The sequence below is a fragment of the Diplotaxodon limnothrissa genome, linkage group LG3 (assembly GCF_057381915.1).
Source record: "Diplotaxodon limnothrissa isolate DT_005_m linkage group LG3, D_limnothrissa_male_GT1.1, whole genome shotgun sequence".
Taxonomy (NCBI): domain Eukaryota; kingdom Metazoa; phylum Chordata; class Actinopteri; order Cichliformes; family Cichlidae; genus Diplotaxodon; species Diplotaxodon limnothrissa.
This window is the reverse complement of record NC_140598.1, coordinates 30653390-30673341: the sequence shown is the minus strand read 5'-3', so window position 1 is coordinate 30673341 and position 19952 is coordinate 30653390. Positions and strand designations below refer to the sequence as shown.

General features: G+C 38.0%; 1 protein-coding gene across 1 annotated transcript; it reads left to right on the top strand.

The window, feature by feature from the left end:
• The first annotated feature begins 2832 nt into the window (after positions 1-2832).
• LOC146635320 (junctional adhesion molecule-like) lies at positions 2833-12276 on the top strand. Its single transcript, XM_085346734.1, has 4 exons — positions 2833-2923; positions 3864-4217; positions 11233-11586; positions 12008-12276. Exons 1-4 carry the CDS (start codon positions 2872-2874, stop codon positions 12223-12225), a joined length of 978 nt encoding a protein of 325 aa, XP_085202860.1. The 5' UTR covers positions 2833-2871; the 3' UTR covers positions 12226-12276.
• The last annotated feature ends 7676 nt before the right edge of the window (positions 12277-19952 follow it).

The following is a 19952-nucleotide window of genomic DNA, read 5'->3' as shown; positions in this document are numbered from 1 at the left end:
GAAAACATAATCACATGAATAATAATCAACTGAATTGTCTCTAAAACATAAATCAAATGCACTCAGAGTATATTCAGAGATACTTTCAGATATTTTTAAACTCCTTGCCCACTTCCACAGTCATCATCTTAGTCCTTAGAAATATTCTGTTTCTACTACTGTGACATGTGTGCTCTTTAATGCCCTCAAACAATAAAACAGGTTTCATTATTTTTGTTTTCATTACTTTTTAAACCCATGCAGGATGATCACTGTGTGGCTGAGGATGGTGCAGAGATGTAAAGTAAAAAGGCTTCATATTTCCTGTGATGTACATCGTCTTCTAGAGCGTCACATTAAACAATGATGTTAGAGTCGGAAATCCCTGCAAGTTAAAACTTCAGGCTGCTCTAAACACTGTTTCAAACTTTTACAGACATGTCCTCAGTGTGAGGCAGAGGAGGATGAGAGATCAAAGAGAAATACTGAAATATGAAATCATCAAATAGAGATGGGCAGGTAGATATAAAGTAAAGCGTGTTAAACAGCTTCTATCAGCCCTGAAGCACACGCTTTTTGTTTTTGTCTTCAGCCTCGTCGCATTTACGCTCGTTTTTATGACCCCGCCCTCATTATATTATTATTATTTATTTTCTCCTTCTCCTGACACAATCGGATCGAGCTGCTGAAAACAAACGCGACTGTACCCACTCGGACATCTCAGCTTTATTTCCAAGCTGAATTTTAACCCCATCATAGTTTAAACTGGGATAATTAGCTAAATTTGAAGAGTCAGATCAGCAGAACAATTTGACAATGTGGCTGCTGGTACATCTGGTCATCTCTGCAGGTGAGTGTTAACCTGTTTTGACTCCAGCAGTGTCACACAAGAGCTTTCTTCATATTTATCATGTAAACATGCCTTTAAACAGATCGCGTGATCTGCCAGCTGTCACTGCAGATAAGCAGTAACTGACATGGAGGGTGGAGAAACAGCAGAGCGGTTTGTTTTCTTTTTAGTTTGCTGGCTTCATAGAACCTGAAAGTTCCGTCAGATTCACTGATAGGAGGTTAAAAACTTCCTCTGCAGACTTTCTGCATCTGTCTGTGCGCACTCACTCATTTTCTTTTCCTTTCTTTCGTTTCTAGAGAGTATTTTAAATTCAGGGAATTTAAAATAGAAAGTAGCTCGTCCACAGAAGGACTGGAAGCTCCCCTTACGATAAGGGTTCAGATCGCGCGAACAGGTGTGAATGTGAATGTGTGTGTTTAGTTAGTTTGTTTGCTTGTTTTAATCAATTTTAAATCATGCTTTTTATTTGTTTTTGTTTCTAATGTCTCTGTAAAGCACTTTGAATCACCTTGTTGTTGAATTGTGCTTTACAAATAAATTTGCCTTGCCTTGCCTTCTTTCTGTGCACAACCTACTGTTGAGACGTCAGAGATCAGCTGAATAAGCATATGACACACGAATATGAAACAGTGCTCAAAGACAAGTATCTGACAGTGGATATACAGATGTGTTATACATAAGAGACAAATATTGTTCGTTTAATATGTTGGCATCATTACATTTGGCTCAATGCTTAGATACATGTGTAAAAAGAAAATGTACGAGCTGTGAAGACCATTTCTGATAGAATGAAGAGTAGACTGATATATGAAATATTCCTTTATTGGGTGAGAAAATCAGACCATGTCATAACTGCTTTAAGTCATATATAATAGATATCAGAGCCTTAAACAGGCTGACTTCTGCTAAATGGGTCAAACTGGGCAGAAAGTATACAAACACATAACATCCTTATAGAATATGATGTAACACTATAGATCAACTTACCTCAGAATATATAAAGCACATAAACAATTACAGCAATATGATGCAACAAACACAGCAGTGCTACTGATCCAAAATACTCAAAGCTTCATAGAACTGAAACAAACATTTATTTTTAGCTCCATTCTGCTGCTGATACATACTTTAGGTTTCTGAACATTAAACTTGTTGCTGCCTTTCATAGTGTGTAACTTGAAGGCCCTGAGTACTTTCTCCCACACTGAAAACACTGGGAGGATAAAATTATTTGAACATTACCTAATAAGACTGATTCAGGACAGACAGTTAGTTATGTTAAACTTTTCTAGCAGTCCTTCACAAACAGGGAACAGTCTGTCTATTCTCTCCATCTGTCAGCTGCTGCTGGCTCTTCCTCCTCCTCTTCCTCACACACTGCTGAGTTTGTCCTGGTGGATCATCGGGGCTGCAAAGCCTCACAGATGATGTGCAGCAGTGGGTCCCTCAGTCTGTCCTCACTCTGGACACTTGCAGTTGTCACACATGGAAATCAAATGTGTTATAAGCTGCAGGATTCAAACACAAGTGTAACTTATAAATAATTCAGTTCAATTCAATTCAATTTTATTTATATAGCGACAAATCACAACAAAAGTCGCCTCAAGGCGCTTCATACAATACATGTTCATACTTTTATTACACAATCAGAGAGTAAGAAACAAACAAACCCAAACAGATGCCTGTAGGAAAAAAGTGGGCTTTGGGGTAGGGAAACAGCCTTCAAAGACGTCTAAGACAGTGCTGAAGCTACGCAAGGACCCATGACACTCAGACAAATGCAACATATTGAAAATTGTGTAAATATATTTGCTCGGGTGAAAATCCCCCAATGATAGTGTTCTAAGGTTAAAATGATTGGTTATAAATATCCTAAAATGTTAAATGAACATTTCTAATTGGTGTTGTGGCAGCTGCAGTTTCAGCGATAAGATTAGGATCAGTCCCCCGCTATATAAAAGGCTTGGTGTTGATGTAGGCTTTCCTCTCTGTCTCACTATCAGGCTGCTGCTACTCCCCTCTCCACCCTCCGCTCACAGATGGCTGCTGTAAGATTGCTCCTGTTTTTGCCTCTAGCATCTGTTTCTGCAGGTTAGTGAAACACACTTACATTTTTAAAATTTCTTCTCAAACCAAAAACTCATGAGTAAAGTGAACAATGTTTATGCTAGCTGAGCTCCATTTAATTCACATGGGAAGTTAATTAGTGCCCAGTTAATGGTTTTGTTTGTAAAGGTTTAAGTGTTGGCCGGATGATGTTTTCCTCCAACAGACAGTAAAAAATTCTATCGTTTCTAGTAATGTTCATTGCTTATGTCCACATGAACTGACTGATTAAATAAGCATGTTAATCTGTAGCATCACTGCAATCCCTGAGTTTATAAACAAAAAATACAAACTTAGGATTCACACGTCTTTTTCTCTTAATTCGTTCAAATATTCATTTGTCACACTCGGTTCATACTTTATTAGCTGTCCCTTTCACTTTCTCTTCCTGTTTGCATACATGTTATCTTACAGATGCAGACTCTCTCTTCACTCCCCTACACTCTTAAACGAGTGTAATTTATTTACCAACAACAAACAAAAAATCAAGCTGACTGATGACAAATTTACTATATTTTTATAGTTAATTTATAGTTAATTTATTTTTATATTTTCATAGTTTTATTTAACTATATTAGACTTTAAATTATTATGTAATTTAAAATGACATAATAATTATGTCATTAAACTGGAAGCCTGATATGGTGACTCTGGTTATAATAATCATTGATTCATCAAAGTGTTTGTGTATATCTTTTAAATTAACTTGAAGCAGCAGTTTTCAGGCCAATACGTTGCGGGTTTGAAGGAGTTAATGCATCTCAAGATAAAATTTTTACATTTCTATAACACTTCTTTTGACTGCTCCCTTTAGGCATCAGCACAGCAGATGTGCAGTTTTAACATCAGTTCCATGCATTAAAATTATAAAATTAATAATAAACATAGATGCATTAAGATAAAAACTGATGATTTTTGTCTTCAGCGCTACAGATGGGTTTGCAAGTGAAGCTTGGGGATGATGTCACTCTCCAGTGTCAAATGATCACAGATGAAAGAATCTCAGTGTTGAAGTGGAGCAGAGCTGACCTGAACACAGACGGCTACGTCTACTTCTACAGGAACAAACGCTCCTATGAAAACTACCAACATCCATCTTTTCATGGAAGAGTAAAGCTGAGGGACCCGGAGATGAAGGATGGAGATGTTTCTCTGATCCTGAAGAACGTCACATTTAATGACACTGGGATGTATGAGTGTCACATAGCAGTGAGGAACCCTGTGAGAAATAAAAGAGTTCACACTGAGATCAGTCTCTTCATCAACCTCACAGTCACAGGTGAGTTTGTCACCCACAAAAAAACAACATTGTCTCATTTATAATTCAGTTAAAATGTTCTCCACTTATCACGTTAAAATATACATAATGAATAAGTTTAAATTCATTGACAGTCCCTCTGCTCACTTCTAGTTTGAGTATGAAGGGTGAAGTCGTAGCATGCTGCTAACACAGAGGCTAACAGAGCATCTGTGGACCGTCAGCAGTTTCCTCGCCTTCTTTGAACTTTCGCGGTTTCTGTTCTCGCACACCCTCTGCATAAATAATTTGATTGGGTGACTGTGTTTTCGGCCAGATTAAAATATATGGGAATAAGAACTGTATGTATGAGAAAAGGTCTGCAGAGTGATCGGTAATAGATTTGGCTGCAGATCCAGTCCGTGGTTTGCATATTGGTGATGTGGCATTAGATTTAAAAACAAAAAATGCTAAGTGGATAAACATGAATTCAAACCTCCACACAGGTTTATGTTAAAGGTAAAAACAGATTTGTTTGAAGGTTGATGTGGGATAAAAGGAGCTGTATCAGCTCTGCAAGCAGAAAACTGAACAGAACCTTAGTCTTGTTTGACATTCTTAGTCTCCAGAACATCTTAGTCTAGATGTTTATGTTATTTCTTATTTGTATTAATTTCAGAACCACATCCTTACTTGCCAGCCAGAGTGTGTGTTCAATGTGGGCTCGTGGTAAATAAAGTTCTTCCACTCTGACATCATTCCCATCTGTGACGTTATTACCAGGGAACAGTACAGAATCACATTTCAGAGAAAGTGGTCCAGGGCGTCCGCTATAACCGCAGAGTTTTCATTTCAGTGGCAGATCTCACACATGCTGCTCACGGCTGTAAAACTGAAAATGAGGTTTAGTGATCAGAAAACTAAAAAGAAACTGATTATGAAAGTTTCACGCTGACTTGAGAACTGACACGACTGACAAACACTTAAGAATATCGTTACACAACACGGTGACAGATCTCTCTGACTTTATGAAGATCATTTGGAGACATTTCACTTTTGTGTTGAAACCACAAAATAAATTCTTTGATTTGGATTTAGTGTTTCACTTTAAAATTCCACTTTACTGAAATTTCATGAACGACACCAATCCACTCTGTGTCAGCTGCTTTATGTTCACACTGAGGTGACCTGTAATGACTCATATTCTGCATGATTGAACTTCCTCCTGCACTCTTTGTGTTTCCCTGGAGTAACAGATTAAGAACGAATCGCCTTTTTTTCCTTCCTCAGTAAAAAAAAAGACTTCTAGATGGTGTGTGACAGATTTTATGATGATGATGTTTGAATATTTGTGTCTTCTATGATGATACTGGTTGTCGCTCAAGTTGCTCTTCTATCACCTGGAGGCTTGAAAGTGTTAAAGCATCAATCTGCAGCTCAGCGAAAGTGACATCAGAATAACCAGCACAGCCAAAGAATCCCGAACAAACTGAAGTGTTTGCAGTACAGCTGCAGTGCTGACGGGCAGTAGTGGTTTTTGATATGGGCGACATGGGCGGTCGCTCAGGGCGGCATAGTGGTTGCTTGCTGCTGAAGTCAATTTAAACTTTATTGTCATCTCCACTACGTACAGTCCATAAGACGATGAGACGACGAGGCTTACAGTTTGATGATTTAAAGTCTCACACACAACCTGTCGAAAGGGGAGGGGGGCGGCTGCTTCCAAATAGAGCACATTTCATTCATAATGTTGTAAATACAAGCCCATTATGTATTCATGATTTGAATCCTGGGTTGTGTGAAATCCCAGAAATAAACCCTAGACAAAGTGAATCTGTGAACTAAGGTGTAGGTCTATTAGGTTATGATCCTCGGGTTGTGAGGTGGGTGTTCATACTGGAGTGCAAAATTAAAACCAGTGGAAGACGGACAAGAAAAGTTCAAAGCCATCAGGAGCTCAGTTTAGAAAAAAGAAAAAAGAAGAGGAGAAACGAGCAAAAGATACAGGTAAGCAGATGTGTCACTGGATAATGGCAGGTCATCCTGAAACAATCAGAATCAGAATACTTTATTAATCCCTAAGGAAATAATGTGGGTTACAGTTGCTCCAAGAAGAAATGGTAAAAATAGTAACAGTAACTCCAAACAATACATTATGTTACAGATTTTACACATTTAAGAAATAGCACTAATATGTAGAGATCACTCAATTATAAATATCAAGGATTAACAGAGGTGATTATAATTATAATATAATATAATAATTATATAACTATCAAGAAAATTTTCAAGAATATTCCAGAGTAGAAAAGAGCGCGTGTAAAAAGGGTGTAACTTTTGCAGTGTTTACAGTGTGTTAGATGGAGGAGTTGTGCAGGGAGATGGCCACAGGCAGGAATGATTTCCTGTGTCGTTCAGTGGTGCTTTTTGGTAATTTCACCCTCTCACTGAACGAGCTCCTGTGACTAACCAGCATGTCATGGAGTGGGTGGGAGGTATTATCCAACACTATCTTTATCTTGGACAACATCTGCCTCTCAGGCACCACCCTAACAGAGTCCAGCTACATCCCCACAACATTACTGACCTTGTGGATCAGGTTATTTAGTCTGATTTCTCACTTTGAGGAGAAGTGAAATATTTCACTTTTCACTGATATGTGACCCATCAGAAGTGGCGGTCCTAGCCTGTTTGGCGCCCTGGGCGAACAGAAGTGGCGGTCCTAGCCTGTTTGGCGCCCTGGGCGAACTCTCCCTCTGGCACTGACAGATGCAAACAGATTCAAGCACTGGTGTAGTTTGAGTACTTTCACACAAAAAGTTAAAGCTGTTGTGTTGATATTTAAAGTGCTTTGATTATTTTTGGATAACAAGAGAACAGCTCTGAAGGAAAAAAGCACATAAACAGAAACTGACTTCATATAATTCAGTTTTAGCAGCTGAAAGTAGCTACAAGCTAAATCCTCTTTTGTCTAAACACATCACTTCCTGCATCTGTTACAAATTAAAAGCCTTTGTATGAACACTTCGATTGGATGTCTTACATAGGGTTTTATTGTGAAACACTTACAGGAACTTGCAGTAGGAGCATGAGATGAAATAGAAATGCCATGCAGTGTATAAAGGTTAAAAGTTACAGAGATTCACGTAAAGATGATCGTGAATCCTTTTGATTCTATTAAAACGCTTCTGTGATGGTTTTAATATGACTGATTATTGATTAATGATCAGGTTTGTTGTTGATCAGCTGTGAAACACGAAGCCTGCCAGACGTTTATTTGAGTAACGTGACCTTCTTTGTTATTACGCACGTGTTTCTGATCCCACCCACAGACTGTTTTTGTTCGTCCTCATGACACAAACAGTCGCCAGAGCGCGAGGCTGAGAACAAACCCACCTGTCATGACACTCGGGAGTTTTATTTTCAAATCAAACTTCGACATCGTTCGGATTAGAATTAGGATAAAGAGATAAGGGATGTTCTGTTCCCAGGAAATCTCACCAGCCTTGGATATTTAGCGAGCTTGAAGAGTCGGGTCAGCAGAACAATGAGGCGGAAATGTCTGTGCTGGGCTCACCGTGACTGCAGGTGAGCGTTAACTCGGTTTGACTCCATCAGTGTCATACAGGAGCTTTCTTCATATTTATCATATGAACGCGACTGTAAGTGGACCTCGTGGCCTCACTGCACAAAAACAGTTACTGACACGAAGTGGTTGAATGTGGGTTTTTTTTCTCTTTTTTTCTTTTTGTCTGTGTCTGTTTGTGCACGCTCACATAAAAAGTGGGTGTTTTGCTTTCCCCTCTCTCCGCCCGTAACACACTATTTGGGCGCCGCCTGAATCAGAGTGAGGACAGCTTACATATAAATCAGACATGAGACCAGCAGCAGCTATGAACACTCAGTGCGCCAATTATTTCAGATGTGAATAAATAAGAGCTGGAACTTTAATTTGGATCTGCTGCTCCGTGCGTTCAGGTCTGACGCTGATCAAGAATGAAAGAAACCTGGACTGGATCCCTTTAGTCTCTGTCTCTTACTGATTGAAAGTTATCGGTGATAAAGATCCTCTACATGTAACTGAATATTTCCCCGAGCTGCATTCTAGCAGCTGCAGTTCCAGACTTGAAGGCATCAGGACCAAATATGGGCGCCAAAACGAATTAATAGATAATTAATGAGAACATCAATGGACATTTAATTATTTATATATTTGTTTCATTAAATCATAATCAACTAAAGCAGATTTATTTCACCTGAAAATTATTTTTTTTCTGTTCTGATGGGGGAAGGGAGAAGAATTCAGTTGAGCTTCCTGTTAATCCACTGGTGAACTGTCACATTTATAAGTCTAAAAAGGAAATCGGAAATCAAAGTTTTTGGGGGTTTTCTATTGATTTGTTGACTTTTTTCTGTCTGAAATGTCATACATTCTTCATTGCATTTTTAAAGTGCGGATTGTATGGTTCTACTTTCCGGTGTGACTGTAATTTTAAATAGTTTAAATAGTTTAAATAGTTTCGTTTTTAAAGTGGCCCACCCTCCCTATAAAGGCTGGTCTGGAATGTGAGCTGCTTCTTTCTGTTCAGGTCAGGGCTGCTATAATCTTCTCTCCTCTGGCTTGTCACAGATGGCTTCTGTCAGATTTCTCCTGTTTTTGTCATTAATTTCTGTGTCTGCAGGTGAGTCAAACAGTTTTTTCCTTGCTTATTCTTTCTGTAACTAAAGGCAGTTTTATAAATGAGCGAGTTCTGTTCGTGTCTCAATGTTCCATTTAATTTACGTAAAAAGGTTATTGGCACCCAGTCTAAAGGTGATAAACTCACTCTCGCTTAACAGGTGAAATCTCACTACTAGGTTGTGACCCCTTTGTGACAATGGGATGGTCAAAAGACTTTTTTTTTTTTTTTTAATCCGGCTAATCACGCATTCCTAGTCGGAAAACGGGATTTGCGAGAATGAGCGCTTCATCAGGAAACTAATGAGTCATGGAATGAGGTTCGGCTGATTGCAAATGACAAAGGAATTAAACTTTCTCTTTTCATAATTGGTTAAAATAAATAAATAAATCATTGATATAAAATGGGTTATAGATCACATGCATTACTTTTAACTGCAAACTTTAAATGTAATTATTTTCTTCATTGAGCTGTGAGGAAAAAATAATAGTAATTCTTGAAGACTTTTAGAAAGGATAGAGGATAAAGGGACTGAGAATCAACTATGACAGCATCAGAGTTCACAAGTGCACTTTTGGGTAAATATATAATTAGCAAACATCCACACAGCTGTAGTTGGCATGACTGGTTATCATGTGTCAGGCTTGCTTCTTATGATAGAAAGAAACTTTAGGGGTTTCAATAGATGCATGTTTTTACTGTGTGTTTTTGAAGTTTTCTTAATATTTAATTAATTCAAGTGTGTAAAGCTGTAATAAAAAACTAAATCACGCTTTTGTTCTGTATCCTTCCTCCACTGTCTACCTTGTTGATGGTTGTCCCTGTTACGCTGCTCGCTCAGAGATAACAGTACATGTTTGGATGGAGAGAAACAGTTGGATTACTGCAAAAAGAATAATCATACTTTAACTATAGTTTACATTTTCTAAAAAGTGTAAGTAAATCAAATCCAACTAAAAGCAATACTTTGAAAAGTTTACATTCCTTGAGAACACCACAGCATTGGGAAACCCAATATTACAAGTGATGTTGAAAACAAGGAGAGGACAATTCTTGGAATTCAAAGGGAGTTTGGTCTTAGCCTCCACTTGGGTTTTGCTATGATGACAGAGGACAAACGGAGAAAAAAAGAGGAAATGCAGACACACCTGTGTAGGTTTGGTCACATAGATGGATCAGAAGACCACGTGTGGTTTTTATTACCCAATTACCAAGTTTTGTCAATCAATTACATTTTCAGTTAAAGTTTGCCAAATGTTGCCATTTGAAACAAGTGTATAAAAGTAATATTCTAAAACTGTCATATTATATATGCTTGTTGTTGTCTGTAATACAATATAATAAAACTAAAGCCCCATTTGGGCCTACCACCTCTGCTCTGCTTTACTAGCTGAAAAGCAACCAAATATAGAGGGTAAGAGTGGACAGAATCGCAAAGATGGATTTTAAATATGCTCTCTGAATCTATATTGATATAGTGCATCTCAAACGACTGTGCTACTATATCTATAAAGCTGGTTGCTGATTTTCAGGGTCTGTGTAAAGTCTTGACTGTAAAACATTTCAAAGTAATGTGGTCGTGTAATCACATTACACTATTCAATAATCAAATAAGTTACTGAACGAAATTCAGTAACTACATTGAAGTTAAGGACATTTTGAGCACTTTTAAGGAGATTTTTTTTAGTTAGAAAACACAAACACTGCAGTTGTCTTTACTCGCGAGGGCAGTCACAGAGCGCTCGGCCTTGCAGGAGGCACTCACGGACTCGCGCTTTGTCACTGTCTGCGTTCTTTATTTATACAAGCTGGTCACATGTGTGTACAAAGATAACAAAGTTATTCCAAGAACTCAGAGCTGAGGTTCCCCTTTTCTAAGTCTGTACGTTCTTAGAAAAGAGCTGAGGTTGTTAGTTGCTAAATAAGTTTATCACACAAGAGTTTATGTGAAAAGTCACGTAGACATGTGGATTGCTTAGTGATCCATAAAAAGAGCACATTTCATGTAGCTGATCACACTATGTACAATTTTCTTTTGACACACTGGTATGTTGATGACATTAATCTCCATCACTCGCTCTCACGGTCTCTCTATCTAATCTTTCAGTACATAGCATGGTCTAGATTTAAATTCTCTTGTTCTTCTTTTTTTTAAAACATAAAGTGAACTTTTTAAATCATGCTCAGAGAACCTGATATGGTTACAGCGCTGAATACAGAGAGGAGATGTTTTCACGCCTGAGATTGGTGAAATTTTCCTTCAAACTTTGTTTGGTCAACTGTGGTTTGTTTAAAAATATTAAATGTCGTGTTTTAATGTCAGTTTCATGCATTAAAAATGTCTTTGCAATAAGAAAATTGATTGTTCTTTTCTTCAGCTCTACAGCAGAATATGCAGGCGACGCTCGGAGCAGACGTCACTCTCCAGTGTCAGATTACTACAGATGAAAGAATCTCAGTGGTAAAGTGGAGCAGACCTGACCTGAACACAGACGGCTACGTCTACTTCTACAGGAACAAACGCTCCTATGAAAATTACCAACATCCATCTTTTCATGGCCGAGTAAAACTGAGGGACCCGGAGATGAAGGATGGAGACGTTTCTGTGATCCTGAAGAATGTTACGTTTAATGACACTGGGATGTATGAGTGTCACATAGCAGTGAGGAACCCTGTGAGAAGTAAAAGAGTTCACACTGAGATCAGTCACTTCATTGAGCTCACAGTCACAGGTGAGTTTGTCATGCCAACAGCAAATGGAGTGCGTCCATAATGTCGTAGTTAGCATGTTCACTTAGCAAGTTCAAGCCCAGGTGACACAAAACCTTTGGGCTATAGTCAGCAAAAACATATGTGTGTTTAGTGTCACATGTCAGATAAAACATGCTGAGCTGCTCACTCTGTTGCGAGTAGCTTTAATACAGAAAATGACATGCACTGAGCTAGCAGTTCTTACTACTGTATATCAAGGGTAAAGTCGTAGCATGCTGCTAACATAGATGCTTTCGGTCAACAGCCAAACACATTTTATGTAACTTGACATCTCCTTAACTGCAGCTGACTGAAGCTGTTCTCCTGCTAGCTTTACCTGCTGAACACGTTAAAGCTCACATCTGAGGGTTTCTTCTCTGACAGCTAATCTTTGCTCTGCAGGTGAAGTGCATGAAAACATGTTGGAGAAGCACATCATGGAAGGAGAAGATGCTGATGGAAACACTGAGGTTGAACAGGTTGAAGCACAGACTATCCTGATTGTTGCTGCTGTTGGTGCTGTCATTGCTGTTGCTGCAGCTGTTGGTTTGTTAGTGTTGCTTCTTAAGAGAAATAAGAAGCAGCGTCACATCCTACTGAGGAAGAATCAGTCCTGCTGATTACAAATAACCGCCATAAGGATTTAAATATATTTAATTTAAAGTGAAAATGATAAGATCACAAACTGTTTGTTTATTAGATGATAATTTGTAACCATTACAACGATTAAACACTGTCCTCACATATCTATCATAAAAATGCCCTCATAACTACATTTATAATTATTAATACTAGTTAAATATATACACCTAGAGAACAAATCTTGCTTATTGAAGCTAATCTGTGCATTCAAAGCAGTGGTAGGAAACTTTGCGTGCACACATTTGCATGTATGGAATGACACATGGATATTTGTGCTTGCAGGTGCACTGCAAGCATTTTATGTACTGCATACACATGGACACATTAGAATTACTAACATAACTGAAATGTATGTGTTTAGACTTTGAACCATCTGGAGTACCAAGAAAATCCATGCAAAAAGGCCACAGGCAAGATTTAAACCAGGAATATTCTTATTGTGAGGCTAATCGCACCAAATTATAATAATAAAAGTTATAATAACAACTGGAATAACAACAAAAAAAAATCCCGATGGCACGTTGTGAAGGAAGGAGGGTGTGGGCAACCAAAATGAATGCTCTGCCCATGAAAGTATGGAGGTTGGGGAGGGAGAGAGACCGACCATGGCAATCGAGACTGTGTGTGTGGGTGCAGCAGGTTAGACAGGTACTGTGGGACCAGGCCATTGAGGGATTTGTAAGTGGGGGAAGAAAAACTTGTAGTGTGTAACTTTAGTGGATGCCGATGGAAATGTGAGGGTGGGGGGTGATGTGTTGTTAAGACCGTTGTAAAATGTCAGAAAAGGTCAAATTTGACCCAAACTGAAAGTAAAGGGTTGAGGAAAGATTAAACGCTGACACTTCAGTAACTACGTTTATCAAGTACACCACACTGAAGACCATCTCTGCTGTCCATTGATGTCAAATCAAGCAAGGTTTTAGACATTGCGGGTGATAATTTTGAAACTACCGCACTTCCTCTGTCACATGATGTCAGACATTTTATCTTCACACTCTTTTATTTGAGCAGTGTTACATTTTGAGAAAACAAAAAAACAAAGGAGAAAAACTGAAAAGATGTTTGCTGATGCTTTAGCAACATTTACCTCAAAACTGTAGGAAAAAAAAATGAAAGTCTACTGAGGCCGGTAAAGGTTCTACACCTCTGCAAAGGTGGTGGTATGGTGAATACATCAGTGGCATCAACTCAGCTACAAATAGCCATTTTTTACTAATACCTACTTCGACTCTGCTCTGCTTGGTTTTGGTCATTTGCTTTTATAATCGAGTGCCACCTGACATGCATGCAGGCGTCAAAGTGATGCAGCCGAACATAAGGATGTCAAGGTGATACTTACTGATTGCTCTGTGGCTTTCCTTTCCCTCATTGCTGGCTTTTAACAGTGGCTAGTCAGCAACACTGACTAGCCATCAATAATGTCACATTTTTGGATCGCCACACTTAGTTCACTCATAAAGTACCAGGTACTACAAGATAATGGCAAACCCTAAAAACTGAGTCAAGCTGAGCCGACCTGACCTGAGTAGGTACTAATAGAAAAGGGCTAAAAGTGTTGAGTGGAGGGAGGGAGGGGAACAAAAAACTGGAAACTGCTCAGTGAATTAACATCCATTCAGTTTACTTTTTCTAATCAAAAGCAGAAGTAATATAGCATGTCTTTTTTAGCTTGGGTGTGAAGGAGGTTTCTCTCCACTTCAACCAAGTGCTGCTCGAAGGGGCTGATCTGATCTTTGGAGCCCTTAGTTTAGTGTTTTTATTATTAGGTGTTGTGAGCTGAGACTAAACAGATCTTACTGACCTGAATTACTTCTGAATATGCATCAATACTTTACATTCATGTGTATGTGTTTGCATTTTGCTGAACGTTTGATAAATTTTTACCTCTCGCGCTTATTTATACCACACAGTCTGATCTGCACACATAGAATATCAATGCATATGTAAAGAAGACAATGACTTTAAAATATTTGGTGTTTTTTTTTTAACTGTGATTTTTACATATTTGAATAAAATACAGTTTTACACAGTTTTTTTTAGGAGAGGCTTGACAGGCTTATTATTAATTTATTATCAAAATGGCAATAATAATAATAAATAATAATGAATTATTATTTTTAATAATAATAATGGCATAGTGGTGGTGGTGTTATTGATATTATCATTATTATTAGATTAATTAAATGTATTCCTTTTGATTTTTGCTCTCCATTTGTGGATATTTAATTAAAATGAGCTCGACATCCCTCCTTGATACACACTTCACATACTCAGAACAAAAATCCTTGAGAAGAAACTGAAACTATGATTATTCAGATCATTTTGATTATAGGGATGTTGAGTTTCTGATAACTCCTTGTTATTGTGTTGTATGTCATCAGTGTGTTTATTTCGAGTTTGATTGTTCAGTTTGCCGTGAACCATTATTATGCAAATTATCATGAGTACAATGTACAATGTTTCTCTACACTGCAAAATCAAGTGTTACTTAGCATTACTGAACTGTGAAGTTTTTGTCCTCTGGTCAACTGCTGCTTTGAAAAGCATGTATACTGAGCACCAGATGGTTTTATTTTCTGCTATTATCTGCACACCGCATAATAAATAAATCATTAAATTGTGTAAAGGAGTGCCGTTTGTGGAATTCAAATATTTGAAATAAGAATATTTATTATACTGCAGAGACAATACTGACACACATTTGCTAAGTGTCCAACCAAATGTTAACAATAAGTGAGGGAAAATTGTTCCTCCATTCAACGAGTAAAGGTGAATATTAGGGAGGGAGGCTTTTTTTTTTCTACCTCGGCTTTTAGATTTTCAGATTTGTTTTGTTTTTTGTACAAAAATAAGCAACTTAAATAAAATATGTTTACAAGAATAACATATTTTAAAGAGGTGGAAAAGGTTGTGTTCATGTTAAAAAAGAACAGCACTTCATTTTAAACTAACATCACTGTTTTAGTGAACCATACAGTCCAGATGGGTTTTAGGTAGTTTACCCATTTATTTATGTAATACCCTAAAATTTGTACGGCACCCGTTCTCATTTATCTGTACCTACGGCCAGCAGGTGGTTCAAACCCAGTCTCTTTCTTTGAAGAGCTTTTTGTGAAATTATTAACCCCTCCACCTCCACCCCCACCCCCCGCAAAATATTATGAAATTACAACATCATTTAATATAACTAAAGCTTCAAACAGGTTAAAAATAAGGTGGTAATGAACTTTCTGTTAAAGCAGGTTCACTGCTTTAGGCTCTGTTTGCACATAAAGAGATATTCTGCAAGCGATGATCAAATGGTGATTAAAAAACAAAAAATATAACGGTAAAAATTAATCAAGTTAACCTGAGTACACTCTCAGTGCTCCGTTTATTTCTAAGGTGACAGCTGCAAATTGAAACTCTGAATATTTAAACAGGCTCAATTTAAACATTAAAGCTTACAGAGGAGAGCTGTATTGGTAATCTGGCATAATGGACATCTTCCCGGTGGGACGACCTATTTTTGGGCCGATGGGTCAATTGAAGGGCCGCTGCAAATCGCCTGTAAAGCAGCCCAGTCGTTCATTTTCAATACTGACATTGTATTGTAGTGAAATCTCTGAACGCAGCACCCTCCCCTACAGAGTTTAATGTAGAAGAAATAGTGAAACTATGGATGTGACAAGCTGATACACACACAAAAAAAAATAAATGCAGCAAAATGTGTCAAATTAATCACATGATAATTTGCTGTTGCTGCAGCTCCACCACCGTCAAGTAACCAGCAACACCCAATAACCACCTGTTAGCACCAGCTGTGGAGAAACACAGAAGTGAAGACACAAAGGAAGGTGAAAGTAACATGGTAAGAAAATAATGGTGAGACATAGATTTAGGAAGAATTAGGAATTAGGAATGGAGAGATTCAAGAATTCAAGTAAAATAACTGGCTACTTTGATCATCAGCCACCACTAATATCTAAAGTTTACCATATAATCAATTAAAATTGTCACATGCTGCCATGCAGTGCTGCTAAGATGTCCTAACCTAACTACAACTGTACCAACCTAATTAAAACCCATTATATATCTATCTAGCTGTGTGTGTATATATATATATATATATATATATATATATATATATACACACACATATGTAAATATAATGTAGCAATAATCAAATGAGATGTAAACATTTATAGGGTGTCTGTATCACTGTATCAGTAAAGGCCCCTATAGGTACCCCCCTCTGACGGAAGTGATCCCCCCCCCCTTTGTTTCCTTTCTTTAAATGTCAGGCACTAAAAGCTAGTGAGGTGTTGCATGCATGCATGGGTGGTCTTTGAAGCTTACACCCACACACTAAACAAATGCGAGCCCTCTTTACTCATTTCTACTTAGACCACTGTCAGTTCGAAGGCACGAGATGACAGCACCTTTGTGATCCTATCAAAACAAAAGTGAAGGCAACAAACGCAAAGACTAATAGAAATAAATATTGTTTGAAAAAACACTTCTTATATCAAACAGTGTAACTGATGAATCGACTATGTTGTTGTTTTCTTGTTTTTTTTTTGTTTTTTTTTGGGGGGGGGGTCAGTAAATTCAGTATATCAATGGTCAGTATATTTAATGGAGGCATGGAAAAAAATTTACCTTCATATACAGAGATTTAAAATATATGTCTGAAATATTCAGCTTTTTAATTCTCCTTATTTTTGTTCCCCAGGTAGCTTCAGAAGCATAGAAATATTAACACATTTTCACTCTGCAAACAAGGGAGCATGTTAAAGGCCCACATCACCCTGTGGGACAGGCAGTTGCACAAAGCTAATTCTTTCATAGGGATGAAAATTTGTCCCATTCACTTGGACACCAGGATCATTTTCTACTTGGGATTCCTTCTGTGTCAAAATAATGCTCTAATAGACTCAGAGTTTAACACTCTTAAATTCAGAAAGCTGTAAACTGGAACAAGATGATTGGTATGTTAAAACATCTTAAACAAGTGGTCAGGTAAGATGATCTCTTAGGAATAATTTTACATAAAGTTCCCAAACAACTAGCATGATGTAAAAAATCACACGGCCTTCGTGGCCTTTTCTAGAAAGGGCATAGTCACTTTCCAAGATGCAATGGTCTCTCTTGTCACTTGGAGGAGTTTGACAGCTGGCAGTCAAACTTGATTACCAGCTGAAATTCCTTGTGGGGATCACCATGTTATCCTTGAACCCAAACATGGCCAGTCACTGACAGAATAGTTAGGTGGAGCTGACTATCCCATAAAAAAAGCAGACAGAGGCTTCTCATGAGAGAAAGAGGGAAAGGTATGCAGAACTGTCAGCCACATGTACACAGGCAGGCTGGAGAGCTCACACCGGCCCAGTGGAAGTCAGGTGCTGATATTTCAGTTAAAAAACATTTGGTGTTGCAAGTAACATCTTGTAACTCCGTTATTCCCATCGCTGGTAGGGAGACATTTCTACTGCTGCTCCACCACACGAAGATGTTCTGGGATTAACAGAGTGAGTCATCAGGGAAGGATGTGTCCCAGCCCAACGACACTGTTAGAGGTGAGAATTGGAAGAAATGCCCAGGAGTTAACATTTGTTCTGCTGGTTTTCCTTCAATTTGTTTCATCTGAAATAATTATGTTTATCTAAAAGTCAATGCTAAGACATTTGAGCTTTTAGTGCTGTAAAGATGTAAATTTTCATAAGGTCATTCGAAAACTAAAATTGTCAAGGTTTCACAGTGTGAAACTAAGAAGATGGACCACACTGCCATGTGAATCAGAGAGATTTATTTCATTGTGTAAAGATAATTTGGTGACACCACAGAATAAATGGTTTTTATCTTTTTTATATGTATTCTTCATTGACTCGCAGTTTGCACCGAAACTTTGTGAATCAGGTTTTTGTTTGTTTTTTTACTTTGTTCTGGCAAATGCTTAATAGTAAAGGGGAAGCTTGTAAGAAACTGTGTAAAAGGCATGCTATAGCTAACTTTCCTTTTCTTTTGCCTTTCAGAATAATACTCATTTCCTTTAAACCACTCCCTTCCTCTCAACATAAAAGGTTTCAGTTGACTGAAAAATAAAACTTTTTGTTTAGTTGGCAGGCACTTCAGTGTAATCTGTTGTCACACATGGCTTTTCTCAGGGTCCTCCTGGGTTTCTTCCTAATTGCTGAATCAACAGGTGAGTGAAACAAAATTTGTTAATATTTTTATTCTTTACAACTAAAGGCTGACAAGAAAAACTTATTTATATGAATGAGAGGGAGACTGGCGTAACAGGGAAGCTGCATGAAACAGAGGTAAAAAGTAACCAAAAGTCTAAAGACTGGAACAAAGTAATGGACGGTGAAAAAGAGAAATGAAGAAGAGAGTGCAGGCAGGATTTCAGGGGTGACTTGTGAAAGAACGGTAGCAGCAGGAGTGAGATGATAGTTCTATGTTGGGGGAAAACTCTGCAAAAGACCCAGGAGAAATAAAGACACAATGAGACAAAGTTACTTTTTATGCTTTAACGTGTACACGGGTAAGCTGTTAAGAACAACTCACACCATGAACAGAGGCTTGGCACTTTTTATAGGAGAGACAGTGAGAACAGGATAAGAAAATAATAAACAGATAAAATAAACAACTCCATATGTGGCGCTAGTCTCGTCAGCAGAGAGCTGGGAGAAAGCTGTGAGAGATAAAACAATCAAAACAATATGTCCCAAAACAGTATGTCTCTGCTGGGAAAGTCTAAAAGGATAATTCTAAACTAATCTAACCATAGACAAAGGGCATCTTTGTACATTTAAAAGAAGGTAAAGAAACATAGAATCATTTTTCCTGTAACATATTCCCTCCTGTTTTAACTTATTTTAAATGTGCAAAACAGTTGTCTGAAAAGGTTACTGATTAGTTACGCTTAGCAATTTTCTAATTTTCAAAATATCAGAAATGTAAATCATGTGGTCTAAAGAATAAAACAAATAAAAAAGATAATAAAAGAACAAAGAAAAGTATAGTAAATGAAATAACAAAAGGAATAGTCAAGAGAAAGTAATAAAACTAAAACTACAAAAATAAAAGGATAAAAACCTTATGTTGTACCTGCATAAACTACTAATGTGTTAATCAGTGCATGATCACTTGACAAGTCATTTTTAATCACCACGTAATTTATTAGCAGCTATTACAGGTTCTCCTCTAACAGAATTGCAACGGGATGCTGTTCTTCTTGAGGCACGGCAACATAAGCAGTCATTGTAGTTGTTATCATCTTTGAAGTTATTACTCTTAGACATGGCGGTGTAGCTGCTCCAGATGTGTGGTCAGTGCATAAATGTCTCCTCCAGCGTCGTATCCATCAGGGATAAAGGTGCAACATGTCTCCCCGATCAGCTTGCAAACTCCTCCTTGTGATGCTGTTAGCAGGTCTAGAGTCAGTCTGTTCTTCAGCACCATCGTTCTGATGGCCTTCTGTTGTCCTGCTAAGGCCGTTCCCAGGGTCTTAGTCACCTCGGCAACTCCAATGCCGGGGATCAAGCTCTGTAAGAATTTCACTCCTCCTCAGATGCGAAACTCTGGTTCCTTTACTGCTTGGTGCCGTCCGTGCACATCCTGTCTGGTACTGAGTCTTTGTTTTTAGTGGCATTCGGTAGCTGTAGTTGGAGCGACAGTTGAGGCTCATCAGTGTCGCGTTACTGGCACAGGTTGCGTTGAT